The following is a 20,240-nucleotide window of genomic DNA, read 5'->3' on the forward strand; positions in this document are numbered from 1 at the left end:
TCGTTCAGGAGTGTGGCATTTTCACATCCCTGAGTGACACAGCTAGGTCTGTGGTGTAGACCTGAGCCTTGGAAAATGAGAGTGATAAAGAAAGGCTAAAACCAGAATGGAAAGTAAAGAGATTCAGACATAGCAGCTGTACGCGAATGAGCATATTCTCATTAGGACACAAATCAAACACATAGTAATGGCCCCACAACAGGAAGATTTAGATATAAAACGAAAACAGGAAACAAATCGCCGTCCCTGTAAACAATGAAGGCTTCAGCCTCACAGAAAATTTGGAAAATTCATTAGGGATAATTACATCTATTCTGCCAGGAGGTAGGTGGATGGACTCAGGTAACTGATAATGGTCCCATCCAGCCCAGTTTTTTCTACCAATCTATTTGAACTAGCAGGACAGGTCACCCAAGGTTAAGTAAGACCCCTGAAAGTCGAGTAAGGCCAAGAGCACAGGAGGCTACGAGCGTTCATTCCCTAATGTGTACCCAGCTGGACGGGAGTGGATTGTAAGGCTGGTTACAGGAAGCCAATAAAGATGCCAGACATTACCTCCAAAGTCTTCTTCAAGGTCATGATGTTTTCGCTGCAGACCTCCACATTGTTCAAGGTGACCTGGAACAAAGAGGAAGGAGCATAATGGAACTGCACATTAAGTCAACTGCAAATAGGTAAGTGTAGAAGACATGATACGTTTCCAGTGATGTGCGATCTACCCGCCCTCCACTACTGTTTTATATGTAAGTGTTTGAGTGACAGCTCTCTGCCTCATTCCTGCAGGAAGTCCCACCCTTGTGTTTTGCATCGCTTTTGCGGCAGCATCCCAGAGAACACTCTGGGTTGGGAACGCCCAGAGCCAGCTGCTTACACGCAAGTGAAAATCCAGGAAAGTGGTGGTGAAAAGCAAGTCATTGATGGGCAGGCAGGAGAGCACAGAAATTCGCCAGCCCGGTGACAATCCTCATTAAAACATCAGCAGTGGTGACATTTTGCTCTTCACCTGTTGAAGTAAATGTCAGTGCGATACTGAGATTTGCTGGAGACAGGAAAACGAGCCGGGCTGACAGGTGAATGAGGGACTCCGGCAGAGCGCTGACATTTTAAGTACTTTGCTTCAGGAAATCCAGAGCTCTGTCACCAAGAGTGTTATGAAATAAAGCGATAGGCCCTGCACCCTCCCTTCACTCACGCCTTTGATTTCTCTCCTCCAAGCACAATGAACCACCTGCATAGCTTCCTCATTGCTATGCATTCACAGTGCTGCGGTGGGCAGATAGGGGGCACAGGTCCGTGCCAGCCATCACCACTGCTGCCAGTCAAGGGACTTCATTTGAGGTCTGCTTGGCATCAAGGATGTCCCATCAGTGGGAAACCCTTTCAGTGCTGGATCAGGGAACCAAACAGTGCAGCTTCCCATATGCATGTGTAGGGCATGCGTGGGTGGGTGGGTGCATGGGTGTCCTCAGATTTATCTAGCACTCCTCCAGAGGGAGGGAAGCGGCAGAGAGCCACGGAGGCGACAGAGGAGGGCTCACATTTCTTGCTCTGTAAATCTGACTTCCAGGCTCTGACCCCTGAAACATGGCCAGCTGTAGCACAATGTGAAGAGAAGACAATAGAGTGGCTCTCACACTCCAAGCACAGTGGCCACCTGTGATGAAAACCCATTCTTCATATCAGCAGAGCTCATTCATCCCATGCAATCCTTCTGTGCAAGAGTTCCCCCCTGGGGGGAAGTCGCACCCTCCCAATGCCTCTCTGTGAGGCATCGATGCTAATTTCAACGCAGAGCAGACCCACTTTCCAAGGGGAACAGACAGCTTGTGAGATGACTGGAGGATCCTGCCTGGCTAAAAATCCAGGGAGGAATGGTTTGGGAGATGCAGCATCAACCTTCTACCAGGAGTCAGAGGTCACCCTGCCCTTATCCTGGCTCTCAGGCCATGGTCATATCACTCAAGCCCAGGAGACACTTTCCCATTCCTGGGATGCTAGATATTCAAGCATCTCCCTTTCCTCACATTCTCCAGGCCCTCTGTCCTCACCGCCTGCCCTTCCCTCCATCCAAGCCTGCACGAAACCCACCAGAAAGGACTGCTTGGCCTCATCGGTGCTTTCGATGCCTTTGGTGTCAAACTTGCCCTGCTGCAGGCTGCTGTGCATGATGTTCACCGCACTGGTCACCCCCCTCTGGATGTCTTGGAATGTGGTGGCCGGGAAGCCAAGCTTCAGCTTGGTGCACAGAACCTCCCTGGGGATGGACAGAGCACACTATGCCTCAGTACTGAGCAGAGCAAGCCAAGCAGGTGGCCAGAGAAGCATCAGACCAGGCGCAGTTGCACAAGCCCAGCCCTCTGGCCACAACATATGAGAATGAACATGGCCCAGTTCTGCTGGGAGATGGTACAGTCTGCTCCCTGACCACACTTTGCTTTGCTATACAAAGCGCTCAACAGAGCAGTATCAGGACAGGTTCACTGCTAAAAGTCAAAGATACTTTAGTACCGGAAAAGTGGTTCAATACGCTACCAATTTCTGGGAAGCTGACTTGTACAGCATTGTTGAATTCACCTTACCCAGAAGGCTTCCTTCCAAAGTTGCACAGTTCAGCTAGGAGTATTTCTAGGATGATTTTACAAGTTACAAAACTCTTTATATGTCACTAAAATCCAGCCCACCAGTTCATCCCAGTTTCTTAACTTGTAGGTCTGTTCCTTCCTCAGCTTTGTTTTGGATACCAGCATTCGAGGTACTGGTCCAAGAAGGTACCTCCCTAGCTTGTACTGGGCAGAACATTAATATATTTTGCCTTTGACAACTTTCTTATTTTCTAAAGCCAAAGTGGACTTCAGCTTTCCAAAAGCATTATGGGATACATAGCAGAAGCTAACAGGATTACAGAACACAGACGAAGTCAGGCCATGTAACCACTGATACTGTGTGCCTAATGCTTGTTACCATACCTGGTGTGAATAAAGTGACAGACACAGATATATAATAATTAGCCTAGCAAATATTGGTCAACAGTTCCCTTCTGCTGAAGTCAGGCGCCGGGATCTAGGCATGGCAAACAGAACCCTGCCAAATCGCTCTGCTCCTCACAAAGTCCACTGCCCAGCATCCAAGGATCCTCCTTCCCAAGCTCTCACCCAAATGGGTTGGTTGCAGTAGCTTGTTAAGATCAGTCACTTCTGTATTCACTCTGGCTACTGCCATCTTGGGATGCAAAACAGGCACAGGTTGATTTCTGTACCCACATGACCCTTGTTCAAAAGCATCAGGCAGCCACTCAAGTCACTGCATTAAAGCGGCCCCAGGGAACCTCACCTGTCACGTGGAGCTCAGGTGAATGCCTGCAAGTGGCCCAGCACAGACTGTGCAGTCATATAGGTAAACACGTGTAAGTGCTACATGGATTTCCTCTCAGCCCTCTGGATGACTTTTGGTCTTGAGGCTCTTGCACCCATTCGCGCCACCAAGGCCACCAGGCCCTGGCCAGAGCCAAGGGGCCTGTTTTCACATGGCATATCCCAGAGGAGAGAGATGCTTGAGGTCAGAAGCATGGGAACCCAGAGGTTCTACATGCAGGAAACACCATCCTATTACAAACGCTGTGTTTGCTAAGTATGCAACAAAACCAGATCTGAATAAGGGGGAAATCAGTTATGGTCATTTCTGATATATCGTGTATATTTTCTCTCATCCCCCCTGCATCCTTCCATGTGCCTTTTGGGGGACTCGGAGACAGCACTCAGCCCCAGGGACACCTGCAGGCAGCCTGCCCCATTACCTGAAGTCAGACTCCAGCTCGGTGGTGGAGTGATTGATCATGGCACAGAGACAATCTATGCTGGAGCTGGACAGGGCGCGCCCAATGCACTTCTTCACTATGTAGAAGACGTCATCCACCATGCTGGAGGTCAGCTGACCCTTCTCGCACATGTCCATAGCAACGGCCTGAAGGGAAAGAAAACTCTCAGCAGTGAGTGCAGCGGGTAAGGGCCCAGCAGGTCCGGAAGGGACTGAGATAGGCTCACTAAGCAGCTCAGGTTCACCTTTGGCTGCATGGCTCAAAGAAACATTCAGCCCCCAACCACAGCTCCCCTTCCTGCAAGCTGCCCACCCACCTTCCTGGGGCAACTAGCCCTTCCAGCCCCACTCGAGCACCACATCTCCAAGCCTAAGCAGCACTGAGTGCCTGCAGGTGCAGCCCCATTTGGTAGTTCTCAACATTCAATGGTGGAACAGGAAAGATCACCAGGATGCCCCTTCTTCCACCCCACCCCATGTGCTCAGAGAGCTCCACTTCCCAGGCAGCACACTGCCTGCCCACAGCACAACCAGCCAGGGACCTCGGGTCCTGACGTCCATCATCCACACAGCAACACAATACGCTGCTGATAGAACTCAGAGCCAGGCTGGGGGTCTATCTATTAACACATGATCTGTCTCACAGGAATCAAACCCAACCTGCTTACATCATCCCCCTCCAGAGGGCAGAGTATCAGATACATGCTTGTCACCATGTGACAGAAGCATCTCTTGCACTGCACGGGGCATGAAAGGAGCTTGGGGTACCTGAAACTCATTGTTATGTCACGTTAGCAAGCATCGTAACATCCATTCCTGGCTAAGGGTCCTTTGGCACGGCACGCTCCATGGTGGAGCATGGGAAGGGAGCCTGAGGAGCAGCGCCTTACGCTGCTAGAATGGCTTTCAGCACAAGGATCCAGCACGTCACAAGCTATACACACAGGAGTCACTTCATCCACTCCTGAAATACATCCACCCCCGTGCTGCCTGGAGCTGTTCAACAGCGCACAGCAAGCGTTTAGGACAGGAAGCTAAGGATCTGAGCGTGGCTGACACTGCAGGTCAGTTGAGACATCCCCAAGTCAGCACTTGGCCAAGACAACAAGGTTAACACTCCTACTCTAGCAAGAGGTGCCAGAGGATTAACAGCCCCAGGCGGTCAGGACCATGGTTCTACACTCCATCAGCCCAGCAACGCCTTAAGTCACCCTTTCCTCCAAGGAAAGGCTACCCACACAGCATCTCCAGCAGCGCTTTGGGTTTTCCTTCAGAGGCTGTGGCCAGATGCAACTCTGCGAAGCCTAACGAGTCTGACCAGCCCATCTGCGTGGGGTGTCCGGCTGCAAGCCTCAGCTAGACAGATCGCCCTTACTCAATATCAGCATGGGGGACATTGGGCTGGGAAGCGCAGAAAGGAGTGTTTCAATTAATTCTGTACATTGCTCATGTGAAATTGTTCCCAATGACCGCCCCAGAGGTTGTTTAGTTAAAGAGGCCAGGAATCCCCATACAAGACACAGGGCAGGGAGCTCCCTGCGTGTGTTCACACAGCAGGACCGTGGAGCAGCATGAACCACAGGCTTCCACCTCCTTAATCCCCAGTGGATTCCAAGGCCTCGTCCCCACCCCAGGCTACCCCAGACACAGTACCGCAGGTCTTACCTTGTTGACAGTCTCCCGCATGAAGTACTCCTCCATGGTGATGTAACAGCCAATCAGCTCTTGCATGGTGCGACTCAACAGGCAGTTGTTGAGGAGCTTGTCCAAAGACTTTTGATGCGCTACAGAGTGCAAGCCAGAATCACCACCAGTGACTGAGCATCCAAAAGCACTTCCCCATAGCCACCTCAGCTCCTTAGAGGGGCAGCAGCTACCTGCCTGAATGGCACCCGACAGGCACACGTCGTTCAAACCCTGCTGCCTTGAACAAAGCGTGTGTCTGAACTGTGCAGCAAAGAGCAGCCGACAGCACTGCCAAGCTGATTCTGGATGTATCCTGGACCAGCACTCGGCAAGGCCCCCTGGCAGGCCAACTGCAGCCACGCTGCCTGAGCTGAGAGAAGCTGGGCCAGCTGCAGAAGCAGCATATTTAGTTACTGGGCAAAGGACGAACATGGAACTCATCCGTCAGCTGCTCCTCCTGAGGGACAGATGAGCTCCAAAGGGAGGCCCACCCCCACCGCAGCTGGGAAGATGACAGCTATGGCTGGGGGTCCTCGAAAGCGCAAGGTGTAAATTACGGGATCCTCAGGACTCCAGCAGTGACACCAGTGAGATAGGAGTGGAAATCAAAGCTAGCCATGACCTTGATTAAGACACCAGATGAGCTCTTCACTTAAATTCCTCACCCCTTCCCAGGCTACTGCTCCCTTCCCCGGCTCTCCAGCCCACGTGGATCGAAGTTCACTCTGCTCAGAGAGCGATTTCTTTACCTTAAGGATTCTACACTGAAAAGGGCGCTGTTTGCTCTAGTACCATGGCTCCCAAACTGGGGTTTGCGGCGAGTGGGTCACGTGCTGCTGGGTCACCTCCATTTCCAGCTATTACACGACAGACATGCGAGTGGAAGCTGGCCCTTGCAGCCATGAAAGAAAGCGGTGGCGTCCAGGAGACGCTCTCCCCTCTTTCAGCGGCCATTCATGCTACAAAATTATTTAGGAACCCAATTTTAGAGAACTAAGGTAGTGCATGCAAAGCATGCCAGACACCTGCCAGCGAGGGAGAGATATGGAAGACACGCCCCCACCAAAGGAGGTCCAGGGCAACACCATGATGTGATGTCACCTCTAAATTCAACAATGGCACCGTCCGCCTCCTTTGGGTGCGCGGGGGAGAGTCTCCACCCTTTGCATTTGTTAAGTCCGACATGCAACTCCGCTAGCTGTGGGAAAGGAGACCAGATAGCAGAAGGTAAAAGCTAGACTCCCAGCCAGCTAGCAGAAGAGGAGGCCAGGTTTCCTGTGCCCACCACTCTTCAGGTCTCCCAATAGTGAAGGAGGAGGACACGCTCCAAGAGACGTGCTACTGAGGGGTCAGACTGTGCAGGGAGGTTGAATGCATGTAACGCTATCGTGAAATTGGGGGTCCCTATGCCGCACAGTCCAGCTCTCCAGAGCACTATCCCAGAAGCTGCCTTCAATGAGCTGCTTCACAGCAGTGCCATTGAGGAGCTGTAAGGACGGAGCCAGAGAAGCACTGGCATTCGAGGGATTACCTTGCTTTACCTCCTCCGAGGCCATGGAGTCTCCCACCTCAAAGTCCGAGACGATCCGTCTCTTGATAAATCGGAGGTACAGCTCGCTCCGGGCATTCATCAAGGTGACCTCGGTTAAAATGGGGTCAAGCTCCCTGCAAGGGACACAGTGAGAAACTATGGAGCAAGCCCACGAAAGGAAGGGCACTGGTTTTCCTGAACCAAAGGCAGCACATGCTATAGAAGCATGAATGCTCATTCCGAGGGAGCTGGGAGAGCCAAAGTGCTGCAAGATGGCCCTCTGCAGGAGGCTCAGAACAACGTCGTTCCCTTTACTTTCAAATGCATCGCTGAGCTCAGGCGATAAGTCCATCCTTTGCTCCTTTTGTGCATTATACGTTAGGGTGGTTATTTTACACTGAAAACGGTTTGGCACAGTGACTGTCTTGTGATCCTGAATTTAATACCGATCATAATCCTCTTTGCTTCAGGCCACAAGAAGTCTCTAACTGCTTGGGGACAGGAGAAACTTCCTCTTGGGCACGTTCTTTGGGAACTGTCCACTGTAGGTGTCTTGCACTTTTCTCTGAAATATCTGGTGCTGGCCACTCTCTGGTGGCACTCTGGGCTGGCTAGACTCCTGGCCTGCTCCAGTCTGGCAGGTCCTGTGTTTTACTAGCCACAATAAAGTGGCCAGAAGCAAGTCTCAGCAGGCCTGAGCTCAGCGATGCATTTGAAAGTAAAGGGAAGGACAGGCTGTTCTGAGCCTCCTGCAGAGGGCCATCTTGCAGCGCTTTGGCTCATGAGCATTCATCTCCTGGGCACTGCTCCCTCCATGTATGCTCTGGTACACAAACATTCGTTACAAACTCTTTACAAGAGCTAGTCTGCACCTGCAAACAACAAGGGGTTTGTCTGGATTCAGCAGGTGAGGAAACACACAATGGTACCTGCATGCAAAGAGCAGCACATTGAGTATGCAAAGAAAAGGTACCTTCTTGTGTCATTTAAAAGGAAACTGATACTCCTCGAGCCTTTCATCACTAATCCAAAATCACCATGCAAACATTACTTAAGCCCTATCTATGCTGGCAGCAGCACGTAGGGTATGTGGAGCTACATGCCGCAGTGAAAAGCAGGTTGCATCCATGCTGGTGTGTCCTACACATGGCAGTAAAAGGCTCTGGCATGGGGAGCTGCCGGAGTCTTTCCCTGCTGCCCTCCTGCCAGAGCCTTTCACTGCAGCAGGGACACTACACTGCTAAGAATAGCAGGGGAGCCATGGGAGGCACTGCTTGGGCATTTGGAGAGCCGTCTAGGATACATGCCCTAAGGGTCTGGCATGTCTTCACTCACCTAAGTCGTGCCTCACTATCTGCACTGCTATTTTCACCCATGCTGGAGGGAGGTGCAGTGTATGTTCTCTATACACCACCGTAAATGTAGACAGTGCCTTACACAAAGCCTCACCACCAACCTGATGGGCAGGAAATATTATCATCCCATTTTACAGATGGGAAAGCTAAAGCCCAGAGAAAATAAGAACATTATGGCCATGCTAGATCAGACCAATGGTTCATCTAGCCCAGTATCCTGTCTTCTGATAGTGGCCAATGCCAGGTGCTTCAAAGGGAATGGGCAGAATATGGCAATTATCAAGTGATCCCTCTTTTGTTGTCCAGTCCCAGCATCCGGCAGTCAGAGGTTTAGGGACACCCAGAGCATGGGGTTGTGTCCCAGACCATCTTGGCTACTAGCCACTGCTGGACCTTATCCTGATGATGAGCTTGTCTAATTCTTTTCTGAACCCAGTTATAGTTTTGACCTTCAACATCCCCTGGCAACGAGTTCCACAGCAACTTGCTGAAGAAGGTTACACACGGCGAGTGTAATATATAATCACAAGAAGAAACTGTTTGAAAAACAAAAATGTTTGTATTTTTTTTACATGCATTTCTAGCCTTCCCCAGGGACTGCACCTTGAAGTGGTGGGAAGGCTTGTGTTTTCCAGTGCTCCTGAGAACTCTGCCAGTGGGAACCTAACGCCTGAGGGCCACCCAAGGGGAGAGTCTGGACAAACAGCTGCTCCTCCAGGTTGGGAGCTGAGCATCAGGCCAACAAACCATCCTCATCAAGAAGTTAAGTTATAGAAACACACCAAGGCAGCTGTGTTGTTCAGAGATGGCAGAGCTTGGTGTGTGCTCTAAGTGATGTCTGACTGCATGGGAAGTATTTGGCTGTATTTACAAGGCATGCACTAGCGTGGTATCTGGGTACACTTCCAATGGCTTTAATCTGGGGAAACTGACACATTTCAGACCATAATGAGCAGGGGAAACAAAGTATTTCAGTTCATTAGAGAGAAACTGATGCAACAGAATCTCGCTGTGCAGAGGGAACACGCTCCAGAGCCCAGAGTTCTGCTTCCAGCTCTGCCATCGACTAGCTGTGTGGGAAGTCGCAGTACCCCATGGCGGCTCACAAACCCCAGCTGTGAGGCTGGAGACCTGCAGATCGGGCATCAGCCTCCTGTGCTGTCCTATCCCCTCAGGGAAGTCAAGGTCCGATACTTCAGGTAATGAACAAGCAGAACAAAGCAGCATGGACCCTAAAAGGGCAACAAGGACACACACCAAAGGGGATTTTATGCTTTGGTGGTTGTCAAGCATTTGAACGAGGGAACGTGCTAGCTACCTGCGAAGCAGCATTAATGCCAGATGAACAATGTGGAGGAAGAGAGCGAAGAGTGTTTTATTTTCTGTACCTTGGTTCAATCTTTTCTGTAGCTGAACTTCTCACTATGCTGTTTTGAACGTGCTGAAACTGCAATTGTAAGAAAAGGAGACCCATCACCATCTCCGCCCGCAATCGCCAGGTTCCCCTACAGGACTTACCCTGCTGAGCAGCAGCTGGCACAGGGAGGTCCCAAGGAAAACCAACCCACCCATGCCCTATTCCCCAGCAACTGAACTCACTATGGGGCTCAGTGAGGACTTAGGCCAGGCAGAGCGAGGGCAGATGGCCTCTAAAGGTGTGTGCCTATGAGACAGCTATCAGCAGTGTTGTAGCTGGCAGGAGGATCACTGAAAGACCCAGTGACACAGCCTAGCTCAGAATGCCCCACCGGATTTCTCCTGTTCACCCAATCAAACCCCAAAGGATCATCTTCACTTCCCTCACTTATGTCCCATGACCGTTGTCCTTCAGGGCAAAGAGTGGATGCCCACTTCCTTTCAGCCATCAGGCCAGTGATGGAGTAAAGCCAGGTCCCTTCCACCCACTCACAAGTGGGGTTGCCAACTCTGACTGAAGCTCTTCCGGGAGATTTTTTTTTTTTTTACCCAACATGACATAACGTCATGTTCTTAAAATATCCCATTGAAATCTCCTGGATTGCTTTCAGTAGTCACTGGGAGATTGATGCCAGTTCTGTGAGACTCAATCCTCGAGGGTTGGCAACCCTACTCACAAGGCTGAGCGTGCTGCCTCAAACCTGCTGGCCTGGAAAGTGAGACACCAAGCCCAGGCTTCCCGCATGGCCATGCAAAGCCCAGCAACGAGGCCCATGGAGCATGCTCTGTTTGCAAAGGATTGTGGGATGCTAGAGAATCATTGGGGATGAGGCTCAGAGCTAGTTCTTGGCCACAGCCCAGTCAGTCTGCACTGCACATCACTCTCACCTGCCTGTGATAGTCCCTCTGCTTGATGAACGTGTCCACCACCTTCTCCACCTGCCGGTCACACTCCACCTGCAAGTGCTTGATCAGGGTGTACAGCTTCCCTGGCCCATAGTAGGTCTCCACTATGGGCTGGTGGGTCTCCACGATGCGAGCAATTCCTGCCAGAAGACAGCGGTGGCGATTTTTCGTGGCTTTAATGGTGGTAGGAAGCCCCAGGCAGGGCAATTGCCCAATCCTGACTAAGACCTGGGCTATGGCATCCTGATCTAGGGCACAGGAAGGGGCCCACAGCACCTCCCCATGTGCAGCTCAGAATCCAGGCTGGTGGGATCCTCACATCACCCACCCCTACATCCTGGGGTGCCCTTCTCCCTCTCCAATGTTATACCCTCCACCTTCTCTCCCTTTGCAATCTCGGTCTGCCCGACGAGCTGGGGTGCGATTCCCCTGCTCGGATATACACACGACGGTAGCTCAGTGAGAGCCAGGAGGAGTATAAACAGCACTGTCACAGCTGGGCAGCAACAGCAGAGGGTACAAAAGCCAGTGAGTACGTACCTGGCATGGCTCAGCCGTGCCGCCGCTGTCCAGGCCACAGTGCTATTTCTACTTGCGCTAGCTCTCACCAAGCCACTGCAGTACATGCATCTGGGGGCTGCAGCGGATACCCTGCAGCCAGTCACAGGCAGCGCTTCACGGGAGGCAAGCCACCCCTCTCCCCAGAGACTGACAGGCCAGCCCCTCATCCATGCTGCCAGCCTCAATGCACTGCCAGCTGCCTCCTCCAGCCCCAGCAGCAGGGCACGTCGCACTTGCTGCCAGCCAATGCAGCCACCACTGGATGCAGGTGGGCCACCAAGCGCACTTGCCAGGTATAAAGCTTTGCACAGAAGAAGACTCCAGCTCCCTAGTCACCAGCTAAGCCAACGGAGGAGAAAATTCTTTCCACAGCCAGCACCAAAGCACATCCTGAATGCCAAAGACCAAGTCCAATCCCCTACACACCTGTAATGCTCCAAGGGAACAGTTTGAGCTCTGGGAAACTCATCTCAAGGCAAACTCTGCTCCTCTTCCCCAGACAGACACTCTGACAGCCAGCCCTGTGTTCTCCTGCATCTCACACCACTGCCAGGCAAGCCTAGAAGATGCACTCTGGGCTGTCAGCAGCAGCAAAGAGTGCAAACACAGGAGAGTGGCTTGGCAGTAGCACAGTGTGGGATGACAGCAGAGCACTATTCCTCTCCTCGATGGTATGCCCACAGCACACATAGCACTCCCTTGCCCTCCATTCTCAAGGCAAGAGCTGCCTTAGCCCAACCCACGAGATCAGCCCAGGGAGGGCCAGCAGCTCTTTGATCTTATGGGCAGGGATTTGTTCATCTGGTCAAGTGAGGCAGGGGAGCTGTGCATCTGGAAAACTCTTCAGTGACCAATCAATTTGTTCGGGGCAGCAGGAAGAGAAAAGGGCAGCTTCCACGCCCTGTTCACCAAGCCCCTTCACATCCAGCTGACTATCTAAGGCCAAGATCTACAACTCTTCCAGTCCGGCTCTGGTTCAGTCCCTTAGGCTGAGAGAGGCTGCGAAGGATAAATTCCAGGAGGAGCCTGGCCTGCAGGGAGGAAGCCAGCTGGTCCTTTGCAAGTCCCTCTCCTGCCAGTCAAACTGAACAAAGAGCGAGCTCCAGACCCAATGCCCCCTGCTGGCCAGAAACAGACAGCACTCCAACCTAGCTGGGAACCGGGCTGACAACCCTTGCACTCTATTCCAGCACCACCAAGAGGAAAATGGCACTGTTCCGCCCTCCTGCAGCCAAAAATGAGAGCTCTGACATTGTCTGGGCACCTTCCATTGGGGAAGATTTCCAGCCGACAAACAGTGTAGGGAGGAATTACCTTCAAAGAGGAGCGTCAGTGTATCTGCAAAGATGACTGCAGCCCTACGGTCACTCATGTCCGTCTCCATCACCAGTAACAGGTTCTCCTTGGCTTTGTTCGCGACCTAAACTCCAGGGGAAGGATTGGGTCAATATGGTTCTGGCAGAGCCCTCCCACAAGGGAGACTTTTGCCTTCCTGCCCCATGCAGCCCTTCCCTCTACCCATATCTGCTGCTGTTCCACCTTCCCTGCCACCAGCAGGACAAGACACATGGACCTTACAGAGCAAGTGTCAATGCTTTGGATCAGATGGCAGAGGGGACTCCAGGGGTAAGGCAGTCTACATCTCTTGCAGAGACAGGTGTATTCAGCTGTGCTACACAAACAGGAACCACTGTTAAAACAGCAGACAAATCCTAGCTTCTCACCTTTAGAAAACTCAGCTACAGGCAGCCTAGCAAATACCCCCAACACCATTCACTAGGGCTCTTACGCCCCACGCAGAGAGCTGCAGGACATGAAATGAATGTTGTACAGCCTGGCTTCCTTCAGCATCTTGGTACCTGACTGTAATTCCCTTTTACACCACTGGGGGGCACCCCAAGTGCTTTCTGTAAAGAGGAAGGAGGGGAAGGCCCTTCCTGTCTCTCACCCCCAAGACTAGGAGGTCAAAAAGCAGGGCCATGAGATGCTCCAATGCACCTAACTGTACCGCTGACCTTGTTCTATGCCAGGGGTCTCAAACTGGTGATCGGGACCCCTCAGGGGGTCACAAGCTGTCAGCCTCCACCTCAAACCCCACTTTGCATCCAGCAGTTATGATATTAAATATATAAAAGTGTTTTTTAATTTATAAGTGGGGTCGCAGTCAGAGGCTTGCGATGTGAAAGGGGTCACGAGTACAAAAGTTTGAGAACTACTGTTCTATGCACTATGGCCTCCTTCCAGACACTCTTCACCCTTCCCTCCCCATTCTGCCCCATCCCAGTTATCCCTCTCCTTCCAATTCTCCCCACAGGCCTTCCCAGGTCTTCCCCTGTTGGGGCTCTTTCCACTTCCTCACTATTTCCATAATCACCCACCACCCAACCAGTCTGGTTCCTTTTCCCTAGAACCACCACAGCCCCACGCACCAGCACCTAGGATCAGGTGATGTAGGCCCCTCAGCAAAATGCTAAGTTCTCATTTTCTGGGAGAAATCTGCCTAACTACGAGGGATCATTTTATCAGATTATGGCACATAATGGCACTGGAGAAACCGACTGACATGGCAGTGAAGTAGGGCTGGGTGCAGAGGGGCCACTCTGGCCATAGGCTGAGCGCAAGCAGCATGGTGCTGTCTCTAAGTGAGATAAGGAGAGGGAAAGAGAAGCCACAGAATGAGGGCCTGGGATCTGCGACTTGTCACCCAAAAGCCCTACCTGGAAGTACAAAGAGCAGGGAAAGTGCTGACTAGGCCCAATCTTGCCTCAGAGATTCAACCATTATTAGATGCACAGGAGCCAAGATTTCATTCCTCAACACCCATGTTGGCAGAGGCCCGATTTTACTCTCCTCTGAGGTGCTCTGACCAGCCCAGGGGCCATGGTGAGTCCTGCAGTGCCCATTACCTGTTTGCAGAGATACTCTGAGAACTTGCTCAGCCCCTCCTCGTGTAAGCCCAACAGGGGGAAGATCTTGAAGAAACGTTCCACCTGAGGCAGGTCTCCCTGCTTCGTAGCCACATCAAATTTCTCAGTCACTATGATCTTCAGGCGCTGCTCTGCCTCCTGCAGGAGCTTCAGGTTGGCATCAATTATGCTGCCTGTTTAGAGGGCACAGCACTGCATTAGTACCAGGTTCAAGACACTTCCCCTCCTGGCACCATGCCCATGTAGCTACAGCTCCAAGCTGGCAGTCAGGAGCCATCAAAGCCTGGAAGGAGACAGGTCCCTAGTTCATATTCATTTTTTCCCCCAAACCACCCATGACCTTTAACCTAGAGATAAAAAGCGGGGTTGGAAGGCTATGTGTATACACAGACTCTTCCAGCTCTGAGGGCTCACACTGAGATTATCAAATCCCTATGCCCTAAGGTCTGGAGAGAAAACTTAATGAGGATTAAAACACATTAGCAACTCTGATGAACATCATTAATCCCTCCCTCTCTCTGCAATTGGCCCACACCCCCGTATCCACTGTGCATGGCCAATCAGATGCTCCATTGACATCCCAATGAAATACCATGACATGCCTCATCCTGGGCCAGCAGAGGTGCTGTTAACTGGAACAGCTTCTACACGGTCCATTGCTGGCCATGTTTATCCTGGTTCTTTAGGAAGTCACCCTCCCCCCTCCTCAACGAGCACCTCACATGTTTAGCGAGAGGGCAGAATGCATGCCCCCCAATCCACCAATGCCCAGGCATAGCAGACGGAAGCAAAGGACGGTGGAGGGAGTTAGGACCAGCTAATTACAGAGAAATGGAATGCTGTCTGCTAATCAGAGCTCTGGCAGGATGCTGTACAAAAAGGGCTTTACAAATTCACTCCCCAGCCAGTTAAGAACTTTCTCTCGGTAAGACTGGATGGGGCACTAATGCATCCAACTGCTGCACAATTTAAACATCCATTTAAAAAACAAAAGGAGTCAAGAGGATTTACAAGCCATTCTGATCATCAGCGGCACACCTGGAAAGCTTTCATTTGCAAGTGCTGCCTGAGACTGCAGACAGACAGCTGCAGCATCTCTACAGCTCAGAGCGTCCCCAACTAGCAGCAGCAGGAGATTGGCAAGACTCTGCTAGATTCTGCTGCTGCTATTAAGCACCTTGTGGGCAGCCGGGAAACTGAAAAGAAACAGTCTTATTCTGCTGCTGCTGCTTGGGGAAAAACTCTGAGCTGTAGCCCAGTCAGATACTGGAGCTATTCACAAGGACCCCAGAAATGCAAGATGGGGAGAAGAAGAGACATGGCCCTCTTCAAAAGTAGCACATAGGAAAGTCTGAATAATATAGGGCAGGGAAGAGGAGAAAGTGCCCTTCCCTCCCTTTGCAGAAGCCAGAAGGCGGAGGGCATGTGTAGTCACCCTGAGCCTGGCACTACCACCTGCTGCATCTGTGGTGCAACAGCACAGAATGCTGTCCTGGAGAGAGACAGCCAATGAGAGGGCAGCTTGAGCCGGGGAGGAGGCTTGGAATCTGCCCAACAGGAGCAGTCAGAAAAAGCTGTTAGATGAGGAGGGAAGCAGAAGCAGCTAGATGCTGAGCAAGCAGATGAACTGGCGCTAGGGTAGGAGGTGAGGAGGCAAAAGAAAGGAACAGGAGAATAAAAACAGGGGACTGGGAAGTGAGAAGGGAAAAGAAAGAGAAATAGGAAAGGTTTCAGGATAAAAAGAAGCAGGAAGAAAACCAGATTTGGGAAAAACCTGAAAGGAAATATAATTGGTGAAAAAGGGAACTGATCAAATGTATTAGGTGTATGTAGTCCGGTCACACCAAGCCACATTTTGCAGTCCTAAACAATGTGTGTCATGCTTTGTGGCTGCCCATACTGAAATTCAGCTGCAGCACAAATTCCATGTCTGGTAGGAAACCGGTTGAGAAGGCGCCATTGCCTTCATGGTAAATCAAACCTGGGTTGACATTGAGTGGGTTCTGAGACAAGATAAGTGATCAAAAAGCTGTATTAGATAAAAACAGATCCTGAAAACAGTAAGTGAGAAGCCCACCCACAAGGGACCTAAGTACATGAACAGAGAGAGAGAGACTGTTTGAACATCTGTTGAAGGATGCAGTTCAAAGCTGCCTAATGGACAAGGTAAAGGAACTCAATTTGTGCATAAACTCAGTGGAAAGTAGTACAACCCTCAAGAACATTGAATCTACGGAGCACTAAAAGTCAAAGAGAAGCCAAGAACAGGACAGCAAGAGTGGAGCTGAACTTACAGCCAAGGAGAAGAAAAGCTGATTCTTCTCTGAAGAGAGAGAGTCTATTGTTGAGTGATTCTTTTGTTCTTGTTCATAACAATGCATTTGACATGAACTGCAGAGTAAGGAAGAGTAGCATGTACAAGCTCACAAAGGTTAACATGCTGGTAACCTATAAGTTATTACGATGTGAAATAAGTACTTGGTAATGTTATTTATCCTCCTGGGACAATTTTGGGGTTTTTCCTTTATTAAGTTCTAAAAATTTTAAATGCGCCCTTCTGTCTTGGTTTGCATCTGCCTCGCCTCACAGTTAGCACAGCCTAGCCAGGTCACCGCACACAACTCAACTTTGTCAGACACCTACAAGCCAGTGGTTTAATATAAGAAATTAAACTATAGAACAGAATTCGGGGACAAGCTCCTAACAGGTATTCCAGCAGCCCTCTGGGCAGAACACCATGATGCTGCACTGGGCCCTCACTGATGAGCACCCTTCCTCCCATCTTTTCTATCATGCACCACTGATTAATACATTTAGCCCGCTGGCTAGTAAGTGGCTGCCAAGCTCTTCAAGCCCCACGTCAGTAACTCTACATGTGTGGCAGTTTGCATAGATGTAGGGCTAGAAGGGGCCATTATGATCATCTAGTCTGACTTCAGTGGCCTTTTCAGTAACTAGCTGCCTCAGCATGTCAGCTTTCCCCCCGGTAATATTTTAACCTAACTAGATCTCAGAAATATTCAGACATTTCCAAGTAAACAGCTACCTGCAGGAGCTGCCAACTAATTCCATAGTCACACTCTTTGTTAACACACCAGTTGGCTTCAGCTTCTTTAGCACTGGACAAAGTAAGAGCCTCAAAAAGCAAGAGTGCTCAGGTTATTTAACTAAACAGCTACACCCAGACAGCACCTACCTTCCTGGCCCTGCCGGCTCAGCTCAATGACTGATTTGTCCAGAGACAAGTAGCGGTGGATATGAGCAGCGGCTTGTTCATAATCTTCATTTCTCAATGCTGTTTGAACCCCATCCATGCAGAACTTCAGGTCCAAGATGTCATCAGCTCTCTGAATGGCCTGATAGAGGCGGTTCTGCAAGACAAACAGCAGGTAAGACTTCCCTTCCGTGGCTCGGCCAGAGAAACAGAACTAGAGAGAGGAGAGAGTACAGCAGGCGGGGAAGGAGAGATGACTGCCAGAGATGGAGGGGCTACTTCGCTATAAGGTCAGCAACTAGCTGGATGAGAAGCTTGACTGCTTGGAGAGTTGTGATGGATGACCTTAAAGGAAGAAGGGCCCCAAGTCTGTCCACTCAAAATCTGGACTGTACTCAAAAGCCACCCCTAATTTGCACAGAACAGAGCAGATTACAGCTCACACACCTTTAGCCGAGAGGCTGGTCTGCACAGATTACAGGCGTCAGCGTGCAATCTTTAAATCTACCTCTGTACAAAGAAGATGGCAGCTCCAGAATACCCCTCCGAGGTCCATGTCTACCTCCATTGTCTCAACCTATTACACCAGGAGTAAGGAAGGGAGGAACGATATCTGACCAGCTTGGATAAACAGGAGTTTTCCTATTATATTACTTGTACATTGGTACTGCCTAGGAGCCCAAATGAGGTACCAGGACCCTGCAATGCTAGATGCAGCACAAAGCCAGAACAAATCAGGGCTCAGCTTCAGCTCCTCTCTTCCCACATGCAAGTGAAGAGCTCATGCTCTGCTATCTGTTAAATGCAGTATTTGCTCATCTGCTCATCCACACACAGCAGAAAGAGAACTCGGCACAGAGTTTCCACATTGTCTCGTTACCTTGGCAAGATCAAGCTGCCGAACTTTACTGCTGACGTTCTCAGCTAGGTTACAAGTGAAGGTGATCATCCCAGATAACTGTCTGGCATCCCCCTCAATCAGCTGCAGGTTAGGACTGGAAACAGATGCAGAGGACATTGGTCATACATATGAAATGCAGATATGAAGTAGCAGTACATTCTGCAATGTATTTCCCCACACAGACACTTGCATCTTCCAGCACCACAGGGTCTCACCCCTCATGAACTGCTGTGTGCTTTCACTGAGGTAAGAGGCCAAATCCAAGAGTGAAATGTAGAAGAGAGCAGCACATCCAGGCCTGACCAGTGGCTATCTCCCTTGCAGTAAAAGGGTGCGTGGAGTCGGATTGATGTGTCAGCCTTGTGTTTTGTTGAACTGCCATCCTGTATTCCAGAATCCAAGCTCTTGTTAAATATAATTGAGAATCTAGCTCTTATGGTCATAAAAATAACTTACAAAATGAACTAGAGGTGCAATGAAGTCTGCCCATGTCTACAGATGGCCTGAAACAACAGAGCTGAAGAGGCATGCTATTTCCATTCAGATAAAATGGTTGTTAATGCTTAAGCCTACTGTTAACAATGTGAATGTAATCTTTGTTTACCGTTTCACTACTGATCAAAGCATGAGTGGGACGATTATGAAGAACTTCACAATCTACTGTGAATGGCAGCTTATTTTGTGGTCACATCACAAGGGAGTACCACTATTTTTTCTCACTCCAAACTAATGCTGTATAATTCTTTTTCAAGTACCGTTCATTTCAAAGTGCTTTACAGACAGAAATTGCTTCCCCACACTGACATGCAGCTTCATCTGTGGTAGAACAAAGCAGCTGCTGAACAGTGTAAGGAAGAATTTGATATCCAGTTGAAACTACAGCTTGCTTGCTTACTTTTTCTTTTTTAACCAAAGCATCAAATCACATGGTACTAGCTTCACTCAGACAGGATTAAACTGGTGAACTACTAACCCCAGCAGATGAAGGGTGACCATTTTGCTCTCTATGGTACTCAGTTGTTCCAGGAGTGCCTCCAGCTCTTCCTCCACCCCTTTCTGAAAAAGAAAGCAGCCCCGTGTCACTTCATGCCCCTTGCAGACCAATCATCAACGCCACTAGCTAAGAACCAAACTCTCAAATCAGGACCATGAGCCAAGCAGAACACTAAAGCTTTTGAGAGTTCAACTCACAGTGCAATCCTTCAAAAGCCCAGCAATCCATCCTAATCTGACTACACTTACACCCCCCTCTCTTTTCAAAGGCCAGTTCTGGGGCAGGCGGAGAGGTCTCTATCACACAACTTTTAAAAAAAGATCACCTCTGCCCAAGGTACAGGTGACCAAGCTGCCTACATGAGTGAATAAAGAGTTTACCAATGTGCTCCCAGGCTTAGAAGATGGGGTTGCTGCAGAGGCAATAGAATCAGCCTGTCAGGGCTGTAACAGGAGGTCAAAGAAGCATTCAACATTGTTCTGTAGCAATCTTTCCTCACCATCTAAAGAGGTTCTGGCAAAGAGACATCCAGTCTTTCTGGTCAGAGGCTGTATCACCCCCACATTGGGGGCAGAGGGAGTGGGAGTACTTGAATAACAGGACAACAGCTGTACTAAAATAACCTAAATAGAAACGGCTATATGTTCATTTTGGAAAGTCACCTCCCCCCACCCCACACACACTCCGATAAGCCAGGAATATTGATGTTTTCCCTCCAAACGAGATGCAGGTGATTCCCTGCAGCGCTTTAGCAGGAAATAATGCCTGGCTCATACGCAGTGAGTCTCAACAGATCTCAGAGCGCTGCAAGAAGAGGTCAGTGAGTGCGAGGCAGCCAGGACACCTCGCGGTTCTCCCGCAAAGGAATCAGATCCTGCCCCAGGGTCCCGACTCCCGGAGGGGGGCGTGGGGCAGAGCCAGGACCCGGCGCTGGGC

The 20,240-nt window shown here is 50.3% G+C and overlaps 1 protein-coding gene across 1 annotated transcript in view; it reads right to left on the bottom strand.

Annotated features, from left to right (window-relative positions):
* Window positions 1-20,240, bottom strand: part of COG4 (component of oligomeric golgi complex 4) — a 28,450-nt gene that overhangs the window by 8,012 nt on the left and 198 nt on the right. Inside the window, exons 2-13 of the mRNA XM_032795413.2 lie at window positions 19,284-19,366; window positions 18,290-18,404; window positions 17,392-17,566; window positions 14,175-14,368; window positions 12,583-12,688; window positions 10,690-10,847; window positions 9,774-9,832; window positions 7,031-7,164; window positions 5,479-5,597; window positions 3,794-3,960; window positions 2,089-2,254; window positions 556-618 (exon numbers count right to left, since the gene is read on the bottom strand). Coding sequence (XP_032651304.1) covers window positions 556-618; window positions 2,089-2,254; window positions 3,794-3,960; window positions 5,479-5,597; window positions 7,031-7,164; window positions 9,774-9,832; window positions 10,690-10,847; window positions 12,583-12,688; window positions 14,175-14,368; window positions 17,392-17,566; window positions 18,290-18,404; window positions 19,284-19,366 — 1,539 coding nt within the window. The remainder of the gene's footprint in view (window positions 1-555; window positions 619-2,088; window positions 2,255-3,793; window positions 3,961-5,478; window positions 5,598-7,030; window positions 7,165-9,773; window positions 9,833-10,689; window positions 10,848-12,582; window positions 12,689-14,174; window positions 14,369-17,391; window positions 17,567-18,289; window positions 18,405-19,283; window positions 19,367-20,240) is intronic.

The sequence above is a fragment of the Chelonoidis abingdonii genome, chromosome 19 (assembly GCF_003597395.2).
Source record: "Chelonoidis abingdonii isolate Lonesome George chromosome 19, CheloAbing_2.0, whole genome shotgun sequence".
NCBI classification, from domain to species: domain Eukaryota; kingdom Metazoa; phylum Chordata; order Testudines; family Testudinidae; genus Chelonoidis; species Chelonoidis abingdonii.